A 21746-nucleotide genomic window follows, 5' to 3' on the forward strand; every position below is an offset into this window, starting at 1 on the left:
ACAAAACTGTCCCGTGACTGCCTTAAAAAACAAAGACAAATCAGATGAAAATACCGGGAGCTGGTCCCAGTCTGAAGCCTTCCTGCAGACAAACATCTACACTGGACAGTAACTGGATAAAAACAAAGACTGACACTCATAAATTTACGTTGTGCAGGAAACGTATTGACTCTAAGCCCCTCCAGCCCTGTTCAATTGCATCATCTGCTGTAACTGTGCTTACAAATTAAACACCTGTTGCTCAGTGTGACTTGGCTTCACTGTGTAATCCAGAGCCACCTGGTGGGTGACATCTGAAACTGCTCATATTTCAGCCTGCACTTTATACTGTTAAACAGCAGACAGTATACAGAGCTGTGTGTGCATGACTTGGGGACTTGACTGAGGTCAGTACACACAGCTCCCTCCAGAGGTCACACTGAGAAGCTGCTGTGTGATACCAGTTGTTTTAATTGGACAAGTTTATTTTATTTAATTGATAACTAACCAATCTGGCTGGTTTGTAATTACACTGCTGGGTAACTATTGGACCAATTTATTGTGTTAATTTAACCCAGCAAGATGTGTTAAAAGTTCAATCAAAATGCTGGGTCATTTTTAGGACAATGCTGGGTTAATTCTACCACATAAACTAGTTGATTGATTGACTAGCATGTTCCTCACCTAGCATATATGCTTTACACAGTCGAAATACAGTTTTCTTTGCATTAACAGTGTAAAAACTTTAATAAAAAAAAAACATTTTCCCTCTCTATTTTGCGTGACGGGGAGGTTGGGTTGAGCTCGACGATCCACATGTAACATGAAAAAGCAACAAATAAACAATATTAAAGAAGGTCAGAACTTGCCTGCTTTTGTTCCTGGCGGCTCCAAAGCCTCGAATGTCACTTCCTCTTTGTGATGTGGAAATGTTCTAAGGAAAAATGGCTAAAAATAGTATGTTAGTCTTTATAAATAGTATTTTCTCATGTAACATCACAGCAAGAGTACTTGACTTAATGGTTTTAAGATTTAGAAACACACTTTTGCACATTCTTGTGCTTTATGCATCTCATCAAACGTCGCGGACCCAAATGGTTCCTGTCTCACAGAATGACTCAGCTTTCGTCTATATGGGGATGTAGTGGTACAGCTTTATTGCAGATCAACTTCTGTTAGTGCATGTACATGTATGCGTATACACGTCTTGCTGTGGTTGTGGGGACACAGTTGGGTTTGAAACCATCAGTGTGAGGTTATTGTGGCCAGTCGTCACAGCTTCAAAAGGCTTTTAGAGGGACACCTGCAGTGACCGAGGTCAGTGTCAGGATGAGTCTCTACGACATGAATGAAACTGAAGGTAACGTCCTTTGTGCAGATGGAAACGTGAGGAGTGAAGTACACGCACCGAGCAGCAGGCACATTCAAAATTTCTCCAGGAATTTACTAGTTATTTATTAGTATCTTGAACTTCACACACAGCTGCTGTTGGACTTCAACCTTCACTTCCTGCCGCAGTTCATGGATTTTAGCTGCAGCTTATGAATTTTGAACATTCCTCTGGATTCTGTGTCACTTGCAGCTGGACTTCCTGTTTGCTGGTTCACTCTTTCCTTTCCCGTGTCCATGAGACAAAGCTTGGTTGTCCAAATCCAAAATGCAAAATGTTATCTTTATATCATTTTTCTTCTGTTATTTGAAGTATGTGGTGGAACTGTTTTATTTATTTTTTTATGTATCATTTTATTTATTGATTAATTCAATCATAATAGGATAAGATGAATGAAAGTGATGACATTTTATTTCCAAAAGGTCAAAGGTCAACTTCACTGCGACATCGTAATGTTCTGCAAAAACGCAATGCTGTAACTCAGGGGGGAGAGATTGTGACCATATTTCCTGCAGCTTGACTGGTTGGATTCTAGTTCTAGTTAATTTGTTGTTAAACTGAAGCAGTTGCTGGTTTTATTTTAAGCTTTGTGTTTTTGCTACTTACTGAAATTCCACACTGAGATGAAAGACATCCTGGTTCATAATGTTAATGTTGAACCAAGATTAATTTTACAACAGTTGAATATAATCCTATCTCAGACAGATCTGTGGCGATTTATTTATAACATTAGCATTGCTCAGCAGCAGAGCCAGTTCATTTGTCAGCATCATGCTTCTCCTCACTGTTTTCATTTGCTCTCCTCCCACTTTCACCTTCATCTTGTGATTTGTTCTCCTTTGTCCTTCTATCTTCTCCTTCTTTATTTTCTCCATCGTCCTGCTCTCTCTTCTTTCCACCATCCTCCCCTCTTCCTCCTTCTCCTTCTCCTCCTCCTCCTCCTCCTCCTCCTCCTCCTCGCTGTCATCCTCTCCCTTGACTTCAGCCCAGTTCAAGCGGAGGCTCAGCCAAAGCGAAGTGGAGGAGGAGTGTGGCCTCACAGATCCATAAATCCAGCCCTGTAATCAGCGTGTACCGGCCATAATGAGCAGGAGATAGTGAAAATATGTTGATTATCTCCCAACATGAGGGGATGAGGGGGCAGACACTTTGGATACATGCTTTCTTGAAGCTCTTCCAGTGGCATAAATAGCTGTCTTTACATGGGAGCATGGGCGAAAACACACACACACTCTCTCTCTCTGAAGGCGGCCGTATGGTCTCCAGATAGAGATATTCCCACAGGAGTCCTGCAACAGATGCTCTGGCCCCCGCAGGGCCCTGATCTCTACATCATGGAGTCAGTCTGGGATTACATGAAGAGACAGAAGACACTGAGACACAAGTGGATCTGCTGAGTGTAGATGGGGGGAGGGAGTTGAAGTGGAAGTCCTAAAAGATATCAGTTCTGCGTAGAAACTGGATTTTGTCTCTACACTATCCTGTGCCTACGCCTTCACATGCACAGCTGAGCCGTGAGTCCGGTCCTGCTTCTCCTTCGATCTCTGTCTCTCTTGTAGTTGCTTTACCAAAACATCTGGCCCCTCCTTGTCCTTCTGTAACCTCCGCCTTAGTAGTCAAGACTCCGGCAGCTCCAAATTTGTCATCACCACTACACTGGAAATCGGGAGCTCCACCCCCCCACCCACCCCAACGACCCTCCACCCACTCCACAGCTGATTTATAGAGCTAGCCTTGAACGCAGGGCTGTTGCTTGTGGAGCAGAGCCCATTTTGTTCAAGGACGAGAGGATTTCAGTGAGTCTGGTCTCTCATCTATAGTAGGCTTCTCTTATCCACTCTGCATGATCATCAGCGTGATTTACTGGACTGGAGCTTCAGCACTGAGCTCTTATTTTGGGAATTACAGTGTAATCATACAGCTTTTCACGATACGTAGTGAATTACGAGTTAAGATACAGGAACAACAAATATTGTGAAACAAAGAGGACACTGGGAACTGTCAGTTCTTTATCGCAAAATGTCTATTCAAACTGTGCTAATGTTTGGCTTGAAGGTTTTTTTCAAAAAGCCAAAGTAAAAAAGTCCCGTATCACAGGAGGAAATGCCCAAACACTGACAAAATTAACTGCAGGATGCTTCTAAGGAATCAAAATGACTCAATCAACTGTTCAAAAAGCAGAATACAGTTTAGAGATATGAGGATTTGGACATTGAGCTTATATTTAATTATTTCTCAGTTGACAAAGCTTTGATGTGCTGTGCAACATCTGGGCTCTATGGCATCTGTAATGTCAGCTAAAGTCATTATGGAATTTAATCTCACTTTTTGTTGTTTATATAAATCCATATCTGAATGTATATTTAAATCACTATTAATATTTCTTTTTGTGAGGCTATTTATTATTCTCTGTACTCGGGTCTCTCTTGTGTATGAGATCTCGATCTCAATGCGACTTCCTGATTTGAATAAAATGTCAATAAAAAAAATAACACAAAATTTGAATCTGAATTTCACTTGTTGTAAATGCTCAGAGTGAAAAGGCGGCTCCACTCGGCCCTGGTGTGTTACATCATCAAGTCATCGTCAGTCAAATGTTTTCATTAATTTCTCAGGTTTTGATTATTTAATACACTGATTGTGAGATCTTTGTTTTACATCTGTAAAACTGACATTTGGTTCAACTTTGTGCACGTACGAATAATTAGTGTTTTGTCGGCAGTAACGTAAGAATTCAGTGTTTACAATTGTGTGGTGTTCTGTGTGGTGTTCTGTGTGCTTGTGTTTGTGCGTGGAGCTCACCCCCCCCCCGTACTTACCTGAGTAGGTGGTATGTTCCAGTCAGGTGAAGAGGAGATGGTAAAATGTAAAAGTTTTTGTCCTTTCTATAGAGTCATGCCCCATCCCCCATGTAGTAGGATCAGGCGCTGTTGTCCGGCTCTGCTCTGATTGGTTCTACCTGAGGGCAGTTTGACTCTCAGTCATGTAGATCACAGTCACCTGCGTGACGAGGTGAAGCCTGTTCTGCTTTGTGACGGTGATTTGACAGAACCTGACGAAGATCCCTGTTGATGGAAACATTGCTTTATTAAAAGTGCTGGGAGCTGAGGGTCAAATACGATCCTGTGCCTTTTATACTTCACTCAAAGATGCTCTCATTCATTTAGACCTCCTGCCCAAAAAACAATCAAAAGGTTATTTTTTCTTATGCAAGGTCACAATACTGTAAACTGTTCTTACCATCAGTCCCCATAGAAATACTGCAGAACAAATAAAGCAACTCTTATGTGGTTAAAGCTGCAGCAACAGTCACCTGCTGATACATATGTTTGATGATTATAGATTATTGTTACATCTGACTTTTGTTTGTTTTATATTAATTGATCACAATGAGAAAATCTGGACTATATCATCTGAACAAAATCATTATTTTTATCAATTCTTCCATGACTGAAATTGGGAGGTTTAGCTCCACCCACTGAGGTCCACTGCAACCAATGGGGTTATTTCTGCCTCTAAAGTGTTGTTTGCCCCACACAACACACACATGCTGTTATTGCAGGTGGTGTTTTACTTAAAAAAAAAAACTAAAGAACTCGGGAAGAACAAGAGAAGTGGTCATTACTGCAGGCTGCCATGTTCCCACAACAATCCCTCCCTCACTGCTAATCTGTCTGCCCCCTCGCCACTCCACCCCCCACCCCCACTCAACACACACACACACACTATATATATATAAAATATATAAAGAAGGAGAACCTAACAAAGATAGATTTTATTTTTCTTTAAAGAGCACACAGGTGATTGAACTCTTCCATAAAGTGAAAGTAAAATAAAATCAAAACACTGCATAAACCTTTAAATCAAGATAATAGGTTACACACTGTTCCTCCATGTAGTGATTTGTGGCATAATTAGTCAAGTGAAGCAGCCTTTTCATTTCCTTGTGTTAAATCCGGCCCTGACAACCTGCTGTCTAATGCTCAGATAATGATGCATACTGTATGTCTTCCTCTTTTATTTGAGGGCAATGGAAAACCATGACTTTTTTTTTTTACAAGCTTTTTTTTTTTTTTCCTGTGCACGTACATGCAGATACACGTAACAAATCAAAACTTGAACGTTTATATTCATCAGGATGTTGAATTAAGGAATTAAATGAAATAACTACAAGGAAAATCAGCTTTCATAATTTATTGTCTTTTCCAACGGTCGGAGATAAAAAAAAAATGGCTACTGTCCTTGTAGCCGTACATTTGAGCCCTGTCCTTCATACTTAGATAAACCAAAAACTGCAAGACTGTATTCAGTGAATGTATTTGGGAAAACTGGCTTTGATGTGTCCTTTGCCATGAATAGTAGCTACAGGGCTAGTTATGATAGAAGATAAAAAAAAAAAAAAAAAAAAAAAAAAAAAAAAAAAAAAACACAGTGAAAGTCACATGCTCTATCATCACTCTTTATCTGCTTCCAAGGAGGGTGACAGAGGGTGTGCCCCATCCCGTCCAGGTGGGGGCATCTGATTGGCAGAGACTCCTGATAGCAGCTCTCCCACGCTGCCGCAGTACAGCAGGGAACGCATGGGCCACTTCTGAGGAGACGGCACAACAAGTCAAAAACCATCTGGGTGAATGTAAAAGTCTTAAGTTCTTCACATTATGTTACCAGACATTTCATTACAATGATACGATCAGACAAATATGTAATACACTTCTGCCGCTAAATCTGTGGTCATGAGGTATTTTGGCTTTCATCTTGCTGTCAGGGAACTAATAACTCTTTTGTTGGGGAACAGCTTATTTAGAGAAACTTTAAGCAGCTGTGACCTTAAGATTTAATCTTCCGTATTGATTTGGATGGGATAAGCAGTGAAAATAGCACAAAAACATGATTAGATTATCTCTTCTGATTGAGCCACTTTGAATGTTACCTTATACTGAAAACTTTGTCATTGAACCGGGACATGCCATTAAACCTCCTTTGTGTGTGTACTACAGTTAATAATGTAATAACTAACAGAGCAGAACTTTATAAAACGTCCCACTGAACAGAGTAACATGAAATGCTGGACAACATGACATTACATTAACCACGACTGTTAAAGCAGCTCAAGCTAATTAGCCAAAAACAGCTAGTTATCTGAAGGTCATAATGGTGGTTTTATAACTAGCTAAAATAACTAGCTGTCTAGATGTAATATTGGCGGTTTTGTGTACTTATAACTAGTTTAAACCAGCTAGTTATCTGAATGTCATGATGTTGGTTTTATTTACTTATAAATAGCTAAGAATACTTCCTACATATAGCTAGCTAGCTAACTTTTAACTTCAGTAGTCAAAACACAACATTATATATATTTTTTTAACATCAGTGTACGTCTTTCAGTGTCTTTGCTCTTGACCACCTGACAAATATGTTGTTTTAAAATTTATTTCAGCTTCTGGCGGGGCCCCCTGAGGGACGCAGGCCATGTAATGTACATCAGTAACAGCCAGTGTAAAGTACTATGATTAGCAAGAGGCTATTGGTTCCCAGCCTCACCTTAACGGGATGGAGGTATCCACCCGGCCTGGACGACAAGGTGTGCTCAGCCACAATCCCTCCCTGATCCAGGGTCTCTGTTAAGTAGGCGATGTAGTTGGTAGCCAGAACCAGAACATCCAGCTTGGATAACTTGGTGTCGGGTGGGACTGAGGGCAGAGCGGCCTGTGGGGAGAGGAGGAGGGTGGAGGCTGGATCAGTTCTACTTCAGCTCTGAATTTGTTAGTATTAAATTCAAATGTTTGGGTAAAGGTAGAACTGTACTTTTTTTTTTTTTGGAAATGCAAGTAGAGAGGCTTTTTTACTTTTTGTATTTCATTGAAAGCATGAAAAGACAAGGTCAACTTTTTCAAATAAACTCATCAAACAGAAAACATAAATATCCAGTCAGTGAGAGCATGAGAACCACAACAGCTTGTGTTCATAGTTAACTCGCTGAGCCGGTGGGGAGTGAAACGTTTGTCTGTGTCTGGTGTACCTGCAGACTGTGGAAGGCCTGTCGCAGGTTGCGTACACGGCTCCTCTCTCGTGCCGCATTTTCCGGCGAGTGCTGATTCCTCAGCGACCTGGGCTGGACCGAAGACCCACAACTGGAACCAGAGTTTGGCCTGGACCCACACATAGACTGTACCTGCAGCAGAGAACGTGTTTAGAGCCGGACATGTCTGCACAAACAGGACATGAACATAAAACAAGATCTTATTCAAAACCTGTCTTTTGAAGATTTATATTGAGTCTGGAGAGAAATCTAGTATGCATTAGGTGAACAATCATTTTTGCACAACACCAATATGAAAAACTTTGACAGAATACTCTGTTTATTAATTAATTCTTCCTGCAGTGCATATTACATACATACAGTTAATTGCTGAAAGGTACAAAGGTACAGGTGAAAATCAACATTTGTCTGCCCCAAGATCATCAGTTATCATTTAAGCCCTCTTCCATTATCATTACTGTCATTTACACATAGGACATTTACAAGTACCACGTACACATTCAGCAGAAGGCTGTCCACTAATGATCATGGCACTAAGAGAAGCTTTTTGAAATTATGTCAAGAGTTATGAAGAAAACTGATAACTTGTGCTTGAAGCTACTGGACGCTTTAGTGCTTGGAAAAGATTTATGCTCTGTGCGATTACTAGAGAATAAACTGACAGACCCTTCTTATATAGGATGTGATTTGTAAAAAAAATATATGCTGATTCTTTAGAGTATGGTTTAAAAAAAATAAATAAATAAAAAAGAGTGTTTAACCAAGCCAGCACTGCTCAGGACAGCCTCTAAATATACTCGTACCAGAAAACAGGCAACAATAAGGACACAAGCATCATCCACATGCCTTCTTCATGACTAGAACTTGTCTGGATGGGTTCTTTTAATGCTTCCATCCAATACTTTACTTGTTGTCTGTTGTTTGTTGTAAGTTGTTCTCTGATACAGAAGCCTGATTCACTATATTTCTGCTAATGGAAGATTTATGAGATTATATTTGTGAACAAAACAAACGTGAAGCAGTTTGTTTCTATGCCATTTTTCCTGTTATACCCTGGTATGTTCACAGTGCGATGAAGGTTGTGCAACATCGCACTGGTTCTTCCGAACTATTAATTGCTGTAGCAGTAGCAGATCTGTCTTTGAAACCAGGATTGTGCTTCAGTTTTAGCTGTGAAAACCGTATGCTGCATCATATTTAATTTTACATTCTCTTTATACACAACTGTAACTACCGTACATAATTATTGCCTGTTTGTTAGTGTGATTAAGGTGTATCCTCGGATGGCTTTAAATCGGACTGTTAACGCAGACTTACCCACTTCCTGGGCTCCCGGCTGCTGTGCAGGCTCTGCTTATGTCGGTGCAGGGATGCTGGGTTGCCGGCTGCACCAGGCTGCTGGCTCCGTGGCTCCGTGGTGGAGCTGGAGTCCAGCTGGTGGTTCGCTGCAACCGTCATCAGACCTTCCAGAGGATTAACCGCCATGGATGCTACCGAAGTGGCCCAGCAGACCCTCCTCAAGACTCACTTTTGTTCAGTCTGCTTCTATTGGCTGATTGAGAGTTTGCTTTCCCGTATTCAAGATTGTCGTCAAACTATCATCTATTAAGTCCTTTGGTAAACACACTACAGAACACAGTTTGAGGTCATCTTTCCATCTAGTCTGAAAGCATCTTTTAAATCTTAGTAAGATTTTAAAAAACTGGCTAAACAACAGCTGAGATTACTCATCTACTCTCAAGAAAAGCAAAACAATCTGTTCTGTGATCATTTTTTATGCCGCATCTAAAGTCTCTACAAAGTCCACCAGACCTCTGTGGCGACCCGGTTCCACTCAGACCCTCAAACAACTGGTGAAAGCGCCATAGTCACTGTCTGGTTCCCTAAGCATCACCGTCCATCCAGAGAATTCCTCTTAGTCTGACCCTCTCGCTCTCCCTCTCTGTGTCTCTCTGCTTGTTTCCTTATCGGGTGAGGTAATGTGGGGAACTTCATATGGTCCTTATCTCGGCAGCCCGGTCGTCCTGATCCTCCCCTGGCTGTTTGACTGCCAAGAAGAGCAGGCAGGCAGGCAGTCAGGCCTGGGGGAGTGAAGCAGTGGGAGGGTGTACCGAGCCAGGGCACTGGGGGGCTTGGGAAACTCAAAACTCTGCTAAAAGCTGGACTGGGGTGGAATTGGAGGCCCGGGACAGTGCGACATTGAAAATTAACAAAGATAGGCAGAAATGCTTTTAGGTTTGGTTGGAAACGTTTGTGGCATCTTAGCTCTGTTGGACTTCTACTGCATCTTAGGCAATGAACCTGATTTTGTGACTGACTACACACCAGCAGCGTTCTGGGCAAATGCAGTCCAACTCCAGAGGGTATTACAGCAAGCTAACCACATCTGCCCAGAATTTCCCATCCCAGCAGAGGCTCAGCTCGCCTCAAGTTTAATGAGAATATAAGCTAGTGGATATAATTCACTCTGTATTTTACTGTATTTTATGTATGTGCTTCTCTGGCTGTGAAATTCACAGCTGTCTCTTTAAGTGTCCATCATCTTATGATGAATTAAAGTTGTCAGTGCTTCTGTTTCTGTGGTTTAAATGTGTACTTATCTTGATTGTTAAAATCCGGCTTGAATCTTCGATGATTTTGTTTATTAACTTTAACCAGAATCAGTTTTTTAAGGATAACTGAAGTCAGGCTTTTCACAATAAGGTCTGGCTTTCTGAGCTTCCTTTATAGAATAAAAAAGGAAAAACAATAACATAATGACACACAATACATGAGACTTGCCTTTACCATTGGAGCTATGTGGATGCCCCAGAAGCTGTTTCAAATGACAGATAGACAGTGCACTGCTCAGTATTCAGTACTCAGCTTTATCTGGTCAAAAATAAAACGTCATGATCAGAGATACAACATGTCATTCTGCTCATCTTGAAATGGTAGCAGACACTGCAATTCATTTTAAATGACAAAGTCTAAAAAGGGAAAGGTCTGATTTTAACATAACTGTGAATGGAAATACTATTGAAGAAGTTGGAAAAGAAAAACATCTCTAATGAGTTAATTTCCAATCATTTACATAGTATGTATATTCTGAATACAGATAATCTGAAAATATATTTTCACTCTTCTTAATATATCAAAGCAGTGAATATAAAAAACCTTTAGAAGAAGCTTCTAGTCTTGAGGTTGAAGTTTAGCAAATCATAGTCAATCAATGAGACATGCATGTTACAAACACTAGCAAATTAAATTTAAAAAATCAAGCATAATTTGAAGGTTTGAGGCAAATCATGTAGCATCATGGTTGTGGCTTTAGTAAAGTAAATGTTTTATGTTAGTAGTTAGAGGAATGCTGTCAACACTACAACACCAAGTGCCCCCTGACCTCCCATCTGCAGCTGCTTAGCAAACTGTTCTCAAGACTACAAGGCTTGTTGTGAGTCAGAGACACTGACGCTGGTGTCCAGTTCCTGACTTTAAACTACACTGACACATGAAGCTATGGATTTGTTAGATACTAATGAAGCACGGCAGCTCTTAACTCTTTTGACCTGGTAACACATTAAAAGTGTCTTGTCACTGCTCACCACACTTCTCTGCTGATCGGCACTTTCATTCTCTACTTTTAGTTCATTCACCTGTTCATCAGTTCACTGTCAACTACTGCTTTTTCTTCTCCACTGTCTTGGTGAACTTCTGGATGTCCTCGGCCATCAGCTGGGGCTCTTCCATGGCAGCAAAATGGCCGCCGCGGACCATGGGAGTGTAGGTGACGAGTTTACGGTATTTCTGTGTGACCCACAGTTTGGGCGTGTGCATCAGCTCGTTGGGGAAGCACGCGAACCCGGTGGGAACATAAACCGGGATCCTGGGAAGAGATGATGATGGGTTAACATCAGTTTTAAAGAGAGGGGGTTGTGGAGAACAAGAACTATCTAGAATTTTAGTATTAGAGATGTTAATACATAATTTAGATAAATTACTTCATACAGTTTCTACATTTGTTCTTTAAGCACCACGAACGATCCAACATGCCACGTGCAGCAACAGTGCTGTGGACCAGTCTACAGCAAGTGCACAGGAAGGCTGTTGTAGAAGTAGAAACCAGGAGCAGCTGAATGCGACTGTTCTTTGACACTTCCAGTTTGTGCATGTTGCCATTTTACAGCATGCATGCTGGGTTCTACTTGCTTTTATGTTCGTCTGTTTTGTTAATTAAGCTGGTTATCTGATTATCCGTGTGTTTTGAAAGGGAGCAGAAAAGGAAGTGAGAATAACACTGTTTTTGTTTTGTATCTCTCAGTGTAACCTGTTGGTCACATTAAACTCTTTGGTTGGCACTCACTTAGAGTGGGGCTGGTCCAGGCCTTTGCCAAAGTTTTCCTTGTAGAACCTCATGGATGAGATGATGCATCCAGACACCCAGTAGATCATAACATTAGTCAGCAGGTCGTCCAGAGAGAACTTCCTACAACACAAAGCACAAACAACAACTAATATTATAATAATGACTGCTAATACATATGCTACTGCTACTAATGATATTTAGAGCACATATCAGCACTGACTCCCTTCTGTTCTGTTCCGCTGTCTTTACCTGGTGAGTCCTCCATCCTCCAGGTTCCTGAAGTCACGGTCCGTCCATGTGGAGAACTTCTCCAGGATGTAGGCAGCCAGACCCACTGGAGAGTCATTCAGTCCTCGACCTGAGGGGAAACACAGGGGCGCAAATTATTTGATCATGGATTTGTTGATCAATGAAATTTCACAATTTGTAAATTTGTTGTGACTGTAAATCGGTGAGTTTAAAGGGGCAGTTCACCCATATCAAAAAAATATTGACGTGCTGACCATTTAAGATTCTATTAATCCTTTTAAGCCCTGCTAAAGCCAGTTTAGGAGACTACAAGCATTTTTCTTACAGCAGTGTTAACTGAGAAAGTGCACTCACACAGACACAAAGTTCTCTAGGATGTCCAGTCGATGTTTATGTTTTGCTCATGCCTACTTGCCTAAAGTACCAATAAAAAGCTTCAGCTGTGGTGATGCTGCTTAAAACTTTTTTTTGCCAGTTTCCATTTGTTTTTTTTTTCCAACAAAATAATCTCACATTGTAAATTGCAGTTTACAGCATGTTGTGACTTTGGTGAAATGGGCTCCACATCCTTACCCACAGTGTCAGGCTTGGTGGCCTGAATGTGCATGTAGCCGGACTCTTTGATGGACTCCACCACCAGTTTTTCCATGCAAGGGTAGAGACGCTGAATATCCACGTCAGTGAAGCCGAAGAGCTTAGGGAAGCGACGGCCAAGCAGGATGGATAAAGTCATGGGCAGACCGGGCTTAGAGGGTGGGGCAAAGTTCACATGCAAGCCTTTGACTGACCTGGGGTATGGAAAAAAATGAAAACAAAGGCAAAACAGGAGGGAATGTAGTGTTACCTCATTTAAGCATTTACAAAAACAGTGCACAGAAATACATAAATATATATATTTCAACAAAGGTCTGGTGTCTCCAGGAAAAGTGGTTGTGCTCTGCAGGATTGATGCCAGCACACTTCATTCATACAATATGGAGTAATGTGAAAGTGTTAAGTATAATTATTATTTCCAGGTGTTGAGATAGTTCTTGTGTACATTACTTGGGTTCCAGCTGAGCCATGTTGGTGGTGACCAGCCATCCCCAGTCTCCTCCGTGAGCGTAGAACTGCTGGAAGCCCAGACGCTTCATAAGTTTGTGGAAGATGTTTGCCGCACAAACCGAATCAAAGCCTGTGCATACACACACGCACGCACGCACGCACACACACACACACACACGCACACACACTTAGAAATCGCTGTATGACACTATGCAGTTTCTATGGAAAAGGGGAGGAGTGAAATTTTTTTTTTCATTGTTATTACTAGTTTGTACATTGCCTATATGCATGCACAGTTTATGCCTAGCTATATCTAAATTGATCTAATACAATAGCCCATAACCTACATTTTATACCTATATCTTTTACTTTGCTGAAATTACTTCCTTTATGTGACAGTTGGTTGTTTTACCTCCTGTCTTTGTCCAGGTTCCCTCCACTGGGATAGTCTGCCTCGCCCTAATGGGTCTCACCTGTGTCCAATCATCCCTTCCACCCTTATATATTTAAGTCAGTGTCTTTCCCTCAGTTTGTCTGTTTTTGCTCCTGTTAGTTGCCCCAGTGTTTTCCTCATGTTTCTGTTCATGTTCTGGAGTATTTGCCTTTGGTTTTGGATTTTCTTTTTCTTGCTGCACCAGTTGGGACTTTGCTTCTCCCCTAATATTATAATAATACCTAGTGTTTGTTTCCCTTTGTTGAATAAATCTTCTAAGGTCTTCGTTAAGTCAGTTAATCGTTTATTTAAATAAATCTGTGGTTTGGAGTTGGTGTGGAACTGTTACACTTCTCACCAGTGCTGTTTGCCAGTAGCCTTGCACGAATAAGTAATCTGTTTCTCACACTCCTCATATTTTTATACCTTGTTCCTGAGAGAAATTATATTTGACTCAGCTGTATTTTTATGGTTCAAATGACAAAAAGCACAAAAGCAGTTATTCTTCTTAAAAGGGGATGTCCAACTTCCCATGTCTGCAAGAATAAAAACATTCCCAGACTCACCTTTCTTATTTGGTGCTTCAGAGAAGCCGTACCCTGGTATGGAGGGACACACCACCTCAAACACGAGGTCGTCTGGATCTGATGGTTCTGTCAGCAGAGGGATCAACCCATAGAACTCATAGAAGGAGCCAGGCCAGCCGTGGACCATTATCAGAGGAATAGCAGTAGTTCCATCTGGCACCTTCTTGGGCTTCACATGCAGGTAGTGGATATCAATGCCTGTATGGAAGGTGATTAAGTAATAACAGGTTAGAAATAGGACAATATGTTCTTCAGGAAAATGTCAGCTGTGCAGCCTCACCTTCGATTTTGGTTTTAAAGTGGGGGTACTGGTTGAGTTTGTCAACTTGTCTCCCCCAATCAAAGTCATTTCTCCAGTAAGAGACCACCTTCAGCAGATAGTGGGAGTTGAAGCCATAATTAAACTGGCTGTCCTCCAATGAGGCAACAGGACGCGTCTGGTCTATCCGGCTGTACAGGTCCTGAGAGAAAAGAGGGGAGGAAATGTGAGGGCTCCTGCAACCTTTAAGGCTGTTTTAATGGTTAACTACCTCATGAGGGTATCTAACCTTCAGCTCTTCATCACTGGTGGTGACTCTAAATGGTCGAATGGTGACGTCCTCCTCGCCATCAGGAGGTGCTCCAGCCCCCCACCAGCCATCCTCTATCTTCAGAACCTGGTTCCTGCTCCTCTGAACCAGGAAGAAGATAAGTCCTCCGATCACTAGACCAAGCAGCACCTCTGTGAACATGGTGCTCAGCGTCTACACCCGGACAGGGATGGATACAGTGTATTCAGATCCCTTCACTTTCTGCTTGTTGCAGATTTAATTTTAAATACAATCCGAGGTCACGGTGACCTCAATCTTTGACCTTTGACCAGCAAAACCTTATCAGTTCATCCTTGAGTCCAAGTGGCCGTTTGTACCAGATGTAATGAAATTCCCTCCAGTCGTTCTTGATATATCGCGTTCACAAGAATGACACAGGCATCAGGTCACAGTGACCTTAACCTTTGACCTTTGACCACCAAATTCTAATCAGATCACTCTTCAGTCCAAGTGAAAGTTTGCGCCGAGCAAACGTGTAATCTTCCGCCTTTAAATGAGTATATACCAAAGATAGAAAGCAGTTGATAAATGCAGGGAGGACAACAGTTGGTTAAGCATCTTTTGTTGTTTTACAGGCTGAAGAGATTATGTTAGACCACAAAGATTATGTAGGAAAAGCAGTGGATTTGAAATCAAAATTTCTCTTATGGGGATATCCCTTCGATTGGGAGGAACCATTATAAAAGTCAGCTCTAGAGAAATCTCTCTTTGACCTGTTAAACAAGAGCCAGACAAAAGAAAAACAATTTTCAGCTATGTGTAAAACCACCTACTGTCCTCAGAGTCATCTGTAAGGTCACCAGCACCTTGACCTTGAGCTATCCCAAATTTCCAATGACCCACCTGTGTTTTTATATAAATAGCAAGTAATTTAAAAGAACATCAAGTTCATGCAAATTTTTCCCATAAGAAAACAGGAATTCCTGATGCTCAGTGTCCCACGACACAGGAAAAAAAAAAAGTTTCCTATGCAGATTATCCACCAGCGGCCCACTTTAATGAGATGAAACATGACAATGTCATTTAGGTCAATATTAAATAGATAAATATATACAGAAATAAATCAATATGCCTAAACTGTTTATCCTGCCTCCCTTCATGAAGAAGGGAAGCATGATAGGTCTACGGGTCTTGTGCACTATTTTATCCCAAGGCTTTTCAAGGCTTCTTTAACTATTTAAAAGATGTTACTATAAAAATTCACTGATTAATTGTCAATGCTATTTATTAATGTGATGGTATATCCTTATTAAATTCCATTTGGAGGTAGATATATATTTAACATATGATGACAATGAAAACGATTTTCGACTAATTGAAAACTTATAATAATAATAACAATATTGAGTCATTTTGTATCAGTCTAACCTTTTTAATGCTAATTTTTGACTGGTGAAGCATATGCTTTGAGTAAGAGATCATCATTCAGATCAATCTCTGTAGTCCGCTTCTGATGCAGCCCATACATATGATTAAGGCTGGACAGACTGAAACGTTGTAATAAATATTTCTGCAGTAATCCAGACAGTGTGTGGGAGTTTTTTCACTATTTTCAAGTTGCTCCCTCCTGTCACTCATTCAGGTGTGCAGAGACCTTTTTTCCGAAATAAGCATCTTTTGTTAGAATCCAATACTTTGATTGTCCAAGTAACATAATACTCTATAAACCAGAACTGAAACACATTTACAAGTGAGTAAAAAATACCTGTGTGAATAATAAACAACAGTCTGACACAATGAACACCTATCACTGTGACTCTCTAATGTAATTTGAGTGTAGGTTAGAATGATTTTATAAGTCATGAGTTTAGAGAAAAATGTGGGAGCGGCCAAACAAGGGTGTCACTGTTGTTGTAGTCTGTGAGCAGCTGACAGGACTTAGTAAAAAAAAAAAATAGGCTGACCAGTGACCAAGCCCCTCAGCCTCAGCTCCTGAGACCTGCACGACAAAGCTTTACCTATTCAGGAGAGCTCCAAGCAACCCAAACTCCATTTCTATGTGGTTACAAACCTATACCTGAACATTTTATATAGAGACATCACAGCTCAAACTGACAGCCATTATTAGACAAGTGAGTCTGGACACTGGTACTCTGCATGCTCATACAGTCATGGAGGGAGGATGTCGCCTAACTCCCACTGCGCGTGGAGTTCAACGACCTGTCAACGGCCCCATGCACACAAACACAATACAGAGCTGCTTTCTAGAATAGACTGGGGGGGGGGGGGTACCTGATAAACAAGCCTGTGTGCTACAGACTGGTTTGAACTTCTAGTACCAAAAAACAGCCGTTAACCGTTACTCGTTTTACTCTGTACGTTGCTAGCTAACGTGAACCATAGCTACAGCAATAAGTTAACATACCTGACCCCCATTATGACAGTGGTGGGGGGGGGGCATCAACAAACCATGCGACCCCCCCGACATACCAACAGTTAGTACAGAAACAGAGGTATTTGCCACCTGATAAACAAGCCTGTGTGCTACAGACTGGTTTGAACTTATACCAATAACAGTCGTTAACCGTTTCTCATTTTACTATGTACGTTGTTAGCTAACGTGAACCATAGCTAAAGCAAAATGTTAACATGTTATCAAGCACGACAATTATTTACGTCGACGAAGTGCAAATATTTTCCCACACATTATCTGTTGAAGTTACGTAAATGTGTCGAGCCATTCAAAGCTAAAGTCGTTGTTTAGTGTGGATGCGTATAAACAAAATATCTTCACTTTTAACTTGGTCAAAACAAGCGATTCTGCTCAGAAAGTCTCGGCCCCAACTCTATCCTCATAATCCTGACCAGTTAGCCTGATATCTGCCGTTCGATAGCTCTGTTTCAGATGCATGATACGTGTAATAAGTCAAACGATTCAACAGTCAGTGATATTTTACCAGAACACATCACATGTAACACAAGTTTTCGGTAGTTTTACCTGTTGTCTTACCGCTGCGAGGTGCGGGATCCTGGAACCTGGACACTGCCGCCGCTGCTCTCCTGGGTCCCGTTCGATTACTGAACTGTGCTCCCTTCCCAAGCTCCTAGCTCACTCCATTGTCATATTAATGACAAACTGACAAATTTAACTTATGAATTTAGCTGAATAAAAGTACAAGTTTATTGTTCACATCATTACACGTGAAGAGGGCGGGGGTTAGAGGGGATTAAAAAAAAAAAAAACTCTCCTAAGAAATATTGAACTGGATGACAGGAAATGGGATTTGTATGAACAAGCTGAAATTGTGCCTATATATATGATATGTATTGCAGGACTAAAGTTACCGAGAACAGCAAATGTAGTTGAAATTGAATATCCATAATAATAAATAATGTTATATCTGCATCATCACCTGTTAGTATATGTCTCAATTTTTGTTGTTCAGTAATTCATTTTGTGAAGAGAAAATGTTCATATGGTGTAAACTGTAGTTTGTTTTTAATTAATTCGTCTATACTATGCATCTGTTCTTGTACTTTCTGTACCACCTGCTGCCATTTAGGATCAACAAAGTATCTCATTCACACAACAAGGGCAATTTCTTCAATATGCACCAAAGGTAGCAACATTTATCAGGAAAAAAAGAAAAATCAGCGAATCAGAGAATTTCATTTTAAAATGAACTAACATGTAACCACTAAACTTGTAGTTAAATTTTCTTTCCTCACGTGGCCACTTCTGATTGTCTCACATAATACAATACACTTCACCACAAGATGAATACAGGAGAGATACCAGCTGTACTGGGCTAAATAAACATTTATTGAACATGTAACGCAATTATTCTCAGTATAAGAAATGGCATGTGGAGATGTGGGGGGGAGGGGTGTTGCTCGGTAGAAATTGTAGGTTTCTCCACATCGTTGTTGGGGAATCAGAAGAGCCCTGCTTCATTCATGTGGCACAAGTCCATGAGAAAAAACAAAAATAGCAACATAAATGTAAATCGACGAGACATGCTATGGCTTCAATGCCCCGTCCTTTTCATCCCCTTTAAAAGTGATAAAGAAACCAAGGTGCCAAAGCTGCTTAGACAGCAGCAGGGGATTTGTAATTTTTATACGTTTTGTCCCACATTCCCCCCAACCCCCACTCATTTTCCCATCATTATATTCCCCAAAACTTCCCAGCAGCCTACCTTACTTTATATTAATACCATCAAGATGTGATCAAAATGCCTGACAAGGAAAAACAGGATGATGGGATTTTTAATGACTACGAATGTATCAAAAAAACAAAATCCTGAGAATAAAATATATACAGTATATATATCGCATCTCTGATAGTATTAAATCAGTGTAGGTGGTCAGATCAATCTCACCACACTCCCTCTTTACCACCCCCATTCTCTCAGACTCCACATTGTACTCCCATGGTACTGTGCTCTCAACAATCACCAAGTCCACTGAACTCAGTCCAGGTGCTCTAGAAGGTCAGTGCTTCTAGAGCATTTTAATCCGTCTCCATGGAACCACTGTGCGTCTCCTTGGACACCATGAGTCTCATCAGTTTTCCGTGGAGCTTTTCGATCTTCTTCACGTCTTGGGCCTGGTCTGTCTTGTACTGTAAACACTGAAAAGATGGGAAAAAAAAGAGTAAATGAGGGCACTGAGAACTACCGTTACATTAAACTGGCAAATTGGGGTGGCAATAAATTTTGAGGCATGGATTTATAAGTTACATAAAACATAGTAGTAGTAGTATAAGAGTACTCCGTACTGGCTGATACACAAGCTCAGGTATTGGAATCAGTATCAGGAAGGAAAAAATTGAAAAAAGGACTTGACTTGTCATACAACAGTGATGACATTAATAATGACATTCTATTCAAGACCTCTAATTAGACAGCAGAGGGACAGCACTGGTATGGCCAGGTGAAAGCTAACTGGAGTAAAGACATCGTTATTGTTATTAGTTGCACCTGAGTTTTCCTGTTGTGTCCAAAGTGTGTGCTGTGAAAAACAAGCTTTCTATCCCTGTCTTGATTCAAACCATTTACCATGTAAATCTGTTGATTAACAGAGTGCATAACCTCTTCAGTCTGTCAGAAATCCAGATAGATTGTTGTTAAATTTACTTGCGTACTAACAGGCCACCATCAAGTCAATTTTTTTAATCTGTCCAATTTTTGGGTTTATCTATCAAACTGATTGGATTTGTCTGCAATTAGCAACACAGAAAAGTTAGCATATCTATACTGCAAGACTGATACAATCAGTTGACAAATCAGTCAACAGAAAACTAGTGCTTAACGTTACAACTGAGTAATCTCCACCACAAAACATATTGATTAGCGCCCCACAATTATTAAGTTTTGTTTACGTGTCCATGATACACGTCACTGTAAAGTGGGTACTACCATCCTAACTCAGTTTCCATACACTGTTTGTCAGTGATAAACTGATACCTGAAAAAACTGTTACGGAAAGCGAAAAAATATCTGCTTTTCTGTACATTGACCACAGAAAAATATTAGCAGTTCGCCGATGACATAGTTAGAGGTAATTTTCACAAACACTTTGTGTCATTCGTTGTTAACAGTGCGATTAAAACCTTTCCTTACCACGGCATTGTCGGTCACTTTGATGCATAGATTACCGTCGCAGTGTCTGTACTTGAGAACCACTCTGACCTGTAACACAACAGCAACCAGTGAATTGGAGAATTTTAAGACCAGCAGTTAGCATGGTCACGTCGCTAACGAGCTAACCGGCTAACAAGCTAGCCAGCTAGCGCGTTACCCTACTCATAAAATTAAGCGTTTTCACCTTCATGGGATCTGTCAGATACAGTTTTTCTGCTGCGCGGGCGAACTCCTCCCAAGTCTGATAATAAGGCATTATTTTAATATAGAAAAGTTACTATTCCACCGAAGAATCTGTTTGAATCAGCCGACCGGGGTTGCTATCTTCGGAACACCACATCAGCAGCAGCGTGAACACAGCCAATCAGAATCAAGAGGAACGTGGGGAATCTACTTCCGGGTTACCTTTTCAAAACAATAGCACGTTAGGCATAAACTGCAAAGTCTGTGCTATTAAGTAATATTTATTAACAACAAAGTAAAAACTCAATTAGTTAATATCTATTTGTATTTGTAAACCGCTCAATTAAAGATTAAAATGTTTCACAACAAATACATGATCTACAGACAATGCATCAACTCCCCATTCATTAGTTATAACTGCTGATCGCTTTCCAATTGTCAACAGCCACATTTCAAGGACTTTATAATATAAAAATAAACAGTGATTCTGTCTGTTGTTGATTCTTTGCATTGGGTTGAATCAATTACCAGTCAGAAAAGAGATACATAGCAACTACTGCCACCTTGTGCTCCGGAGTGTAGATCAGACAATGGATTTATAATCTAAATCCCAAAAACCTACACACACACTGAACTACACTTTATCCTCCATGTTTCATAACCTGTCATACTATAAAATCTCTATCCACGTCTGCCAACCTATTCCTGTTTTAAAAAAAACCTTGTATCCTGTAACCCATGATGTTTCATTCATGCTCAGTAATTCTTTTAATGTGAATCCCTGCACCTCTAGTTCCCTCAGATTATTCCTCATCATCCCCATCATTATACGTCCTACAACTAAGAACTACTTGCTCCACTGACTCCTCTTCCTGAAATCCCTCACACCAGCCTGCTCAAGGCCTGTGTTTTACAATGTCCCAACTTTAACCATGTCAATATAATTTCCTCTCTCCTTTGTCCACTAACCTACCCTTGTAAACTTTAACACTCCTTTGAATTTGAGATAGATATCTCCCTTTCCCTCTCTGTCCCACCCTTCTCAGCTCCACTAATACTAATTTGCATTTCTATGCTTCCTTTCTTTTTGCCAATTCATTCACCCTTTCATTCCCTTTCATCCAACTGTAACCCACTTAAATTTTATCTGACCTTGCTGATTTGCAATTGTTGTGACAGAACTTCATATTGCTGTTTGAATGGAAAGACCTTAAACGTGCTATGACTGAGGATAAATCTGAACATATCAACACTTTACCTTGTTTACTTTACCTGGCTGTAAGTGGTATGTCCACTAGATGGCAGACAGAGCTCAGATGTT

The 21746-nt window shown here is 40.7% G+C and overlaps 3 protein-coding genes across 5 annotated transcripts; all 3 read right to left on the reverse strand.

The window, feature by feature from the left end:
* Nucleotides 1–5774: 5774 nt before the first annotated feature.
* LOC111216338 (transcription factor 24-like) lies at nt 5775–9346 on the reverse strand. 2 transcript variants are annotated; one of them, XM_022737838.1, is made up of 4 exons: nt 8727–9346; nt 7389–7541; nt 6911–7075; nt 5775–5957 (listed from the first exon to the last, which is right to left on the reverse strand). In XM_022737838.1, exons 1-4 carry the CDS (start codon nt 8892–8894, stop codon nt 5823–5825), a joined length of 621 nt encoding a protein of 206 aa, XP_022593559.1. In that variant the 5' UTR covers nt 8895–9346; the 3' UTR covers nt 5775–5822. The 2 variants fall into 2 exon arrangements, with proteins under 2 accessions (XP_022593559.1, XP_022593558.1); XM_022737837.1 differs by having other exon boundaries at nt 5775–5960.
* A 914-nt stretch (nt 9347–10260) lies between these two features.
* On the reverse strand, nt 10261–17694 carry ephx1 (epoxide hydrolase 1). 2 transcript variants are annotated; one of them, XM_022769431.1, is made up of 9 exons: nt 17596–17694; nt 14616–14810; nt 14348–14528; nt 14047–14265; nt 13048–13177; nt 12577–12791; nt 12004–12112; nt 11752–11874; nt 10261–11274 (listed from the first exon to the last, which is right to left on the reverse strand). In XM_022769431.1, exons 2-9 carry the CDS (start codon nt 14796–14798, stop codon nt 11067–11069), a joined length of 1368 nt encoding a protein of 455 aa, XP_022625152.1. In that variant the 5' UTR covers nt 14799–14810; nt 17596–17694; the 3' UTR covers nt 10261–11066. The 2 variants fall into 2 exon arrangements, with proteins under 2 accessions (XP_022625152.1, XP_022625154.1); XM_022769433.1 differs by having other exon boundaries at nt 17608–17676.
* Nucleotides 17695–18193: 499 nt separating this feature from the next.
* Nucleotides 18194–20601, reverse strand: srp9 (signal recognition particle 9). The gene is made up of 3 exons (XM_022769443.1): nt 20427–20601; nt 20222–20290; nt 18194–19230 (listed from the first exon to the last, which is right to left on the reverse strand). The coding sequence occupies exons 1-3, from the start codon at nt 20496–20498 to the stop codon at nt 19111–19113; spliced, it is 261 nt and encodes an 86-aa protein (XP_022625164.1). The 5' UTR covers nt 20499–20601; the 3' UTR covers nt 18194–19110.
* Nucleotides 20602–21746: the final 1145 nt, after the last annotated feature.

This window comes from Seriola dumerili, unplaced genomic scaffold, assembly GCF_002260705.1.
Source record: "Seriola dumerili isolate Sdu_G_001 unplaced genomic scaffold, Sdu_1.0 BDQW01000025.1, whole genome shotgun sequence".
Lineage (NCBI taxonomy): Eukaryota > Metazoa > Chordata > Actinopteri > Carangiformes > Carangidae > Seriola > Seriola dumerili.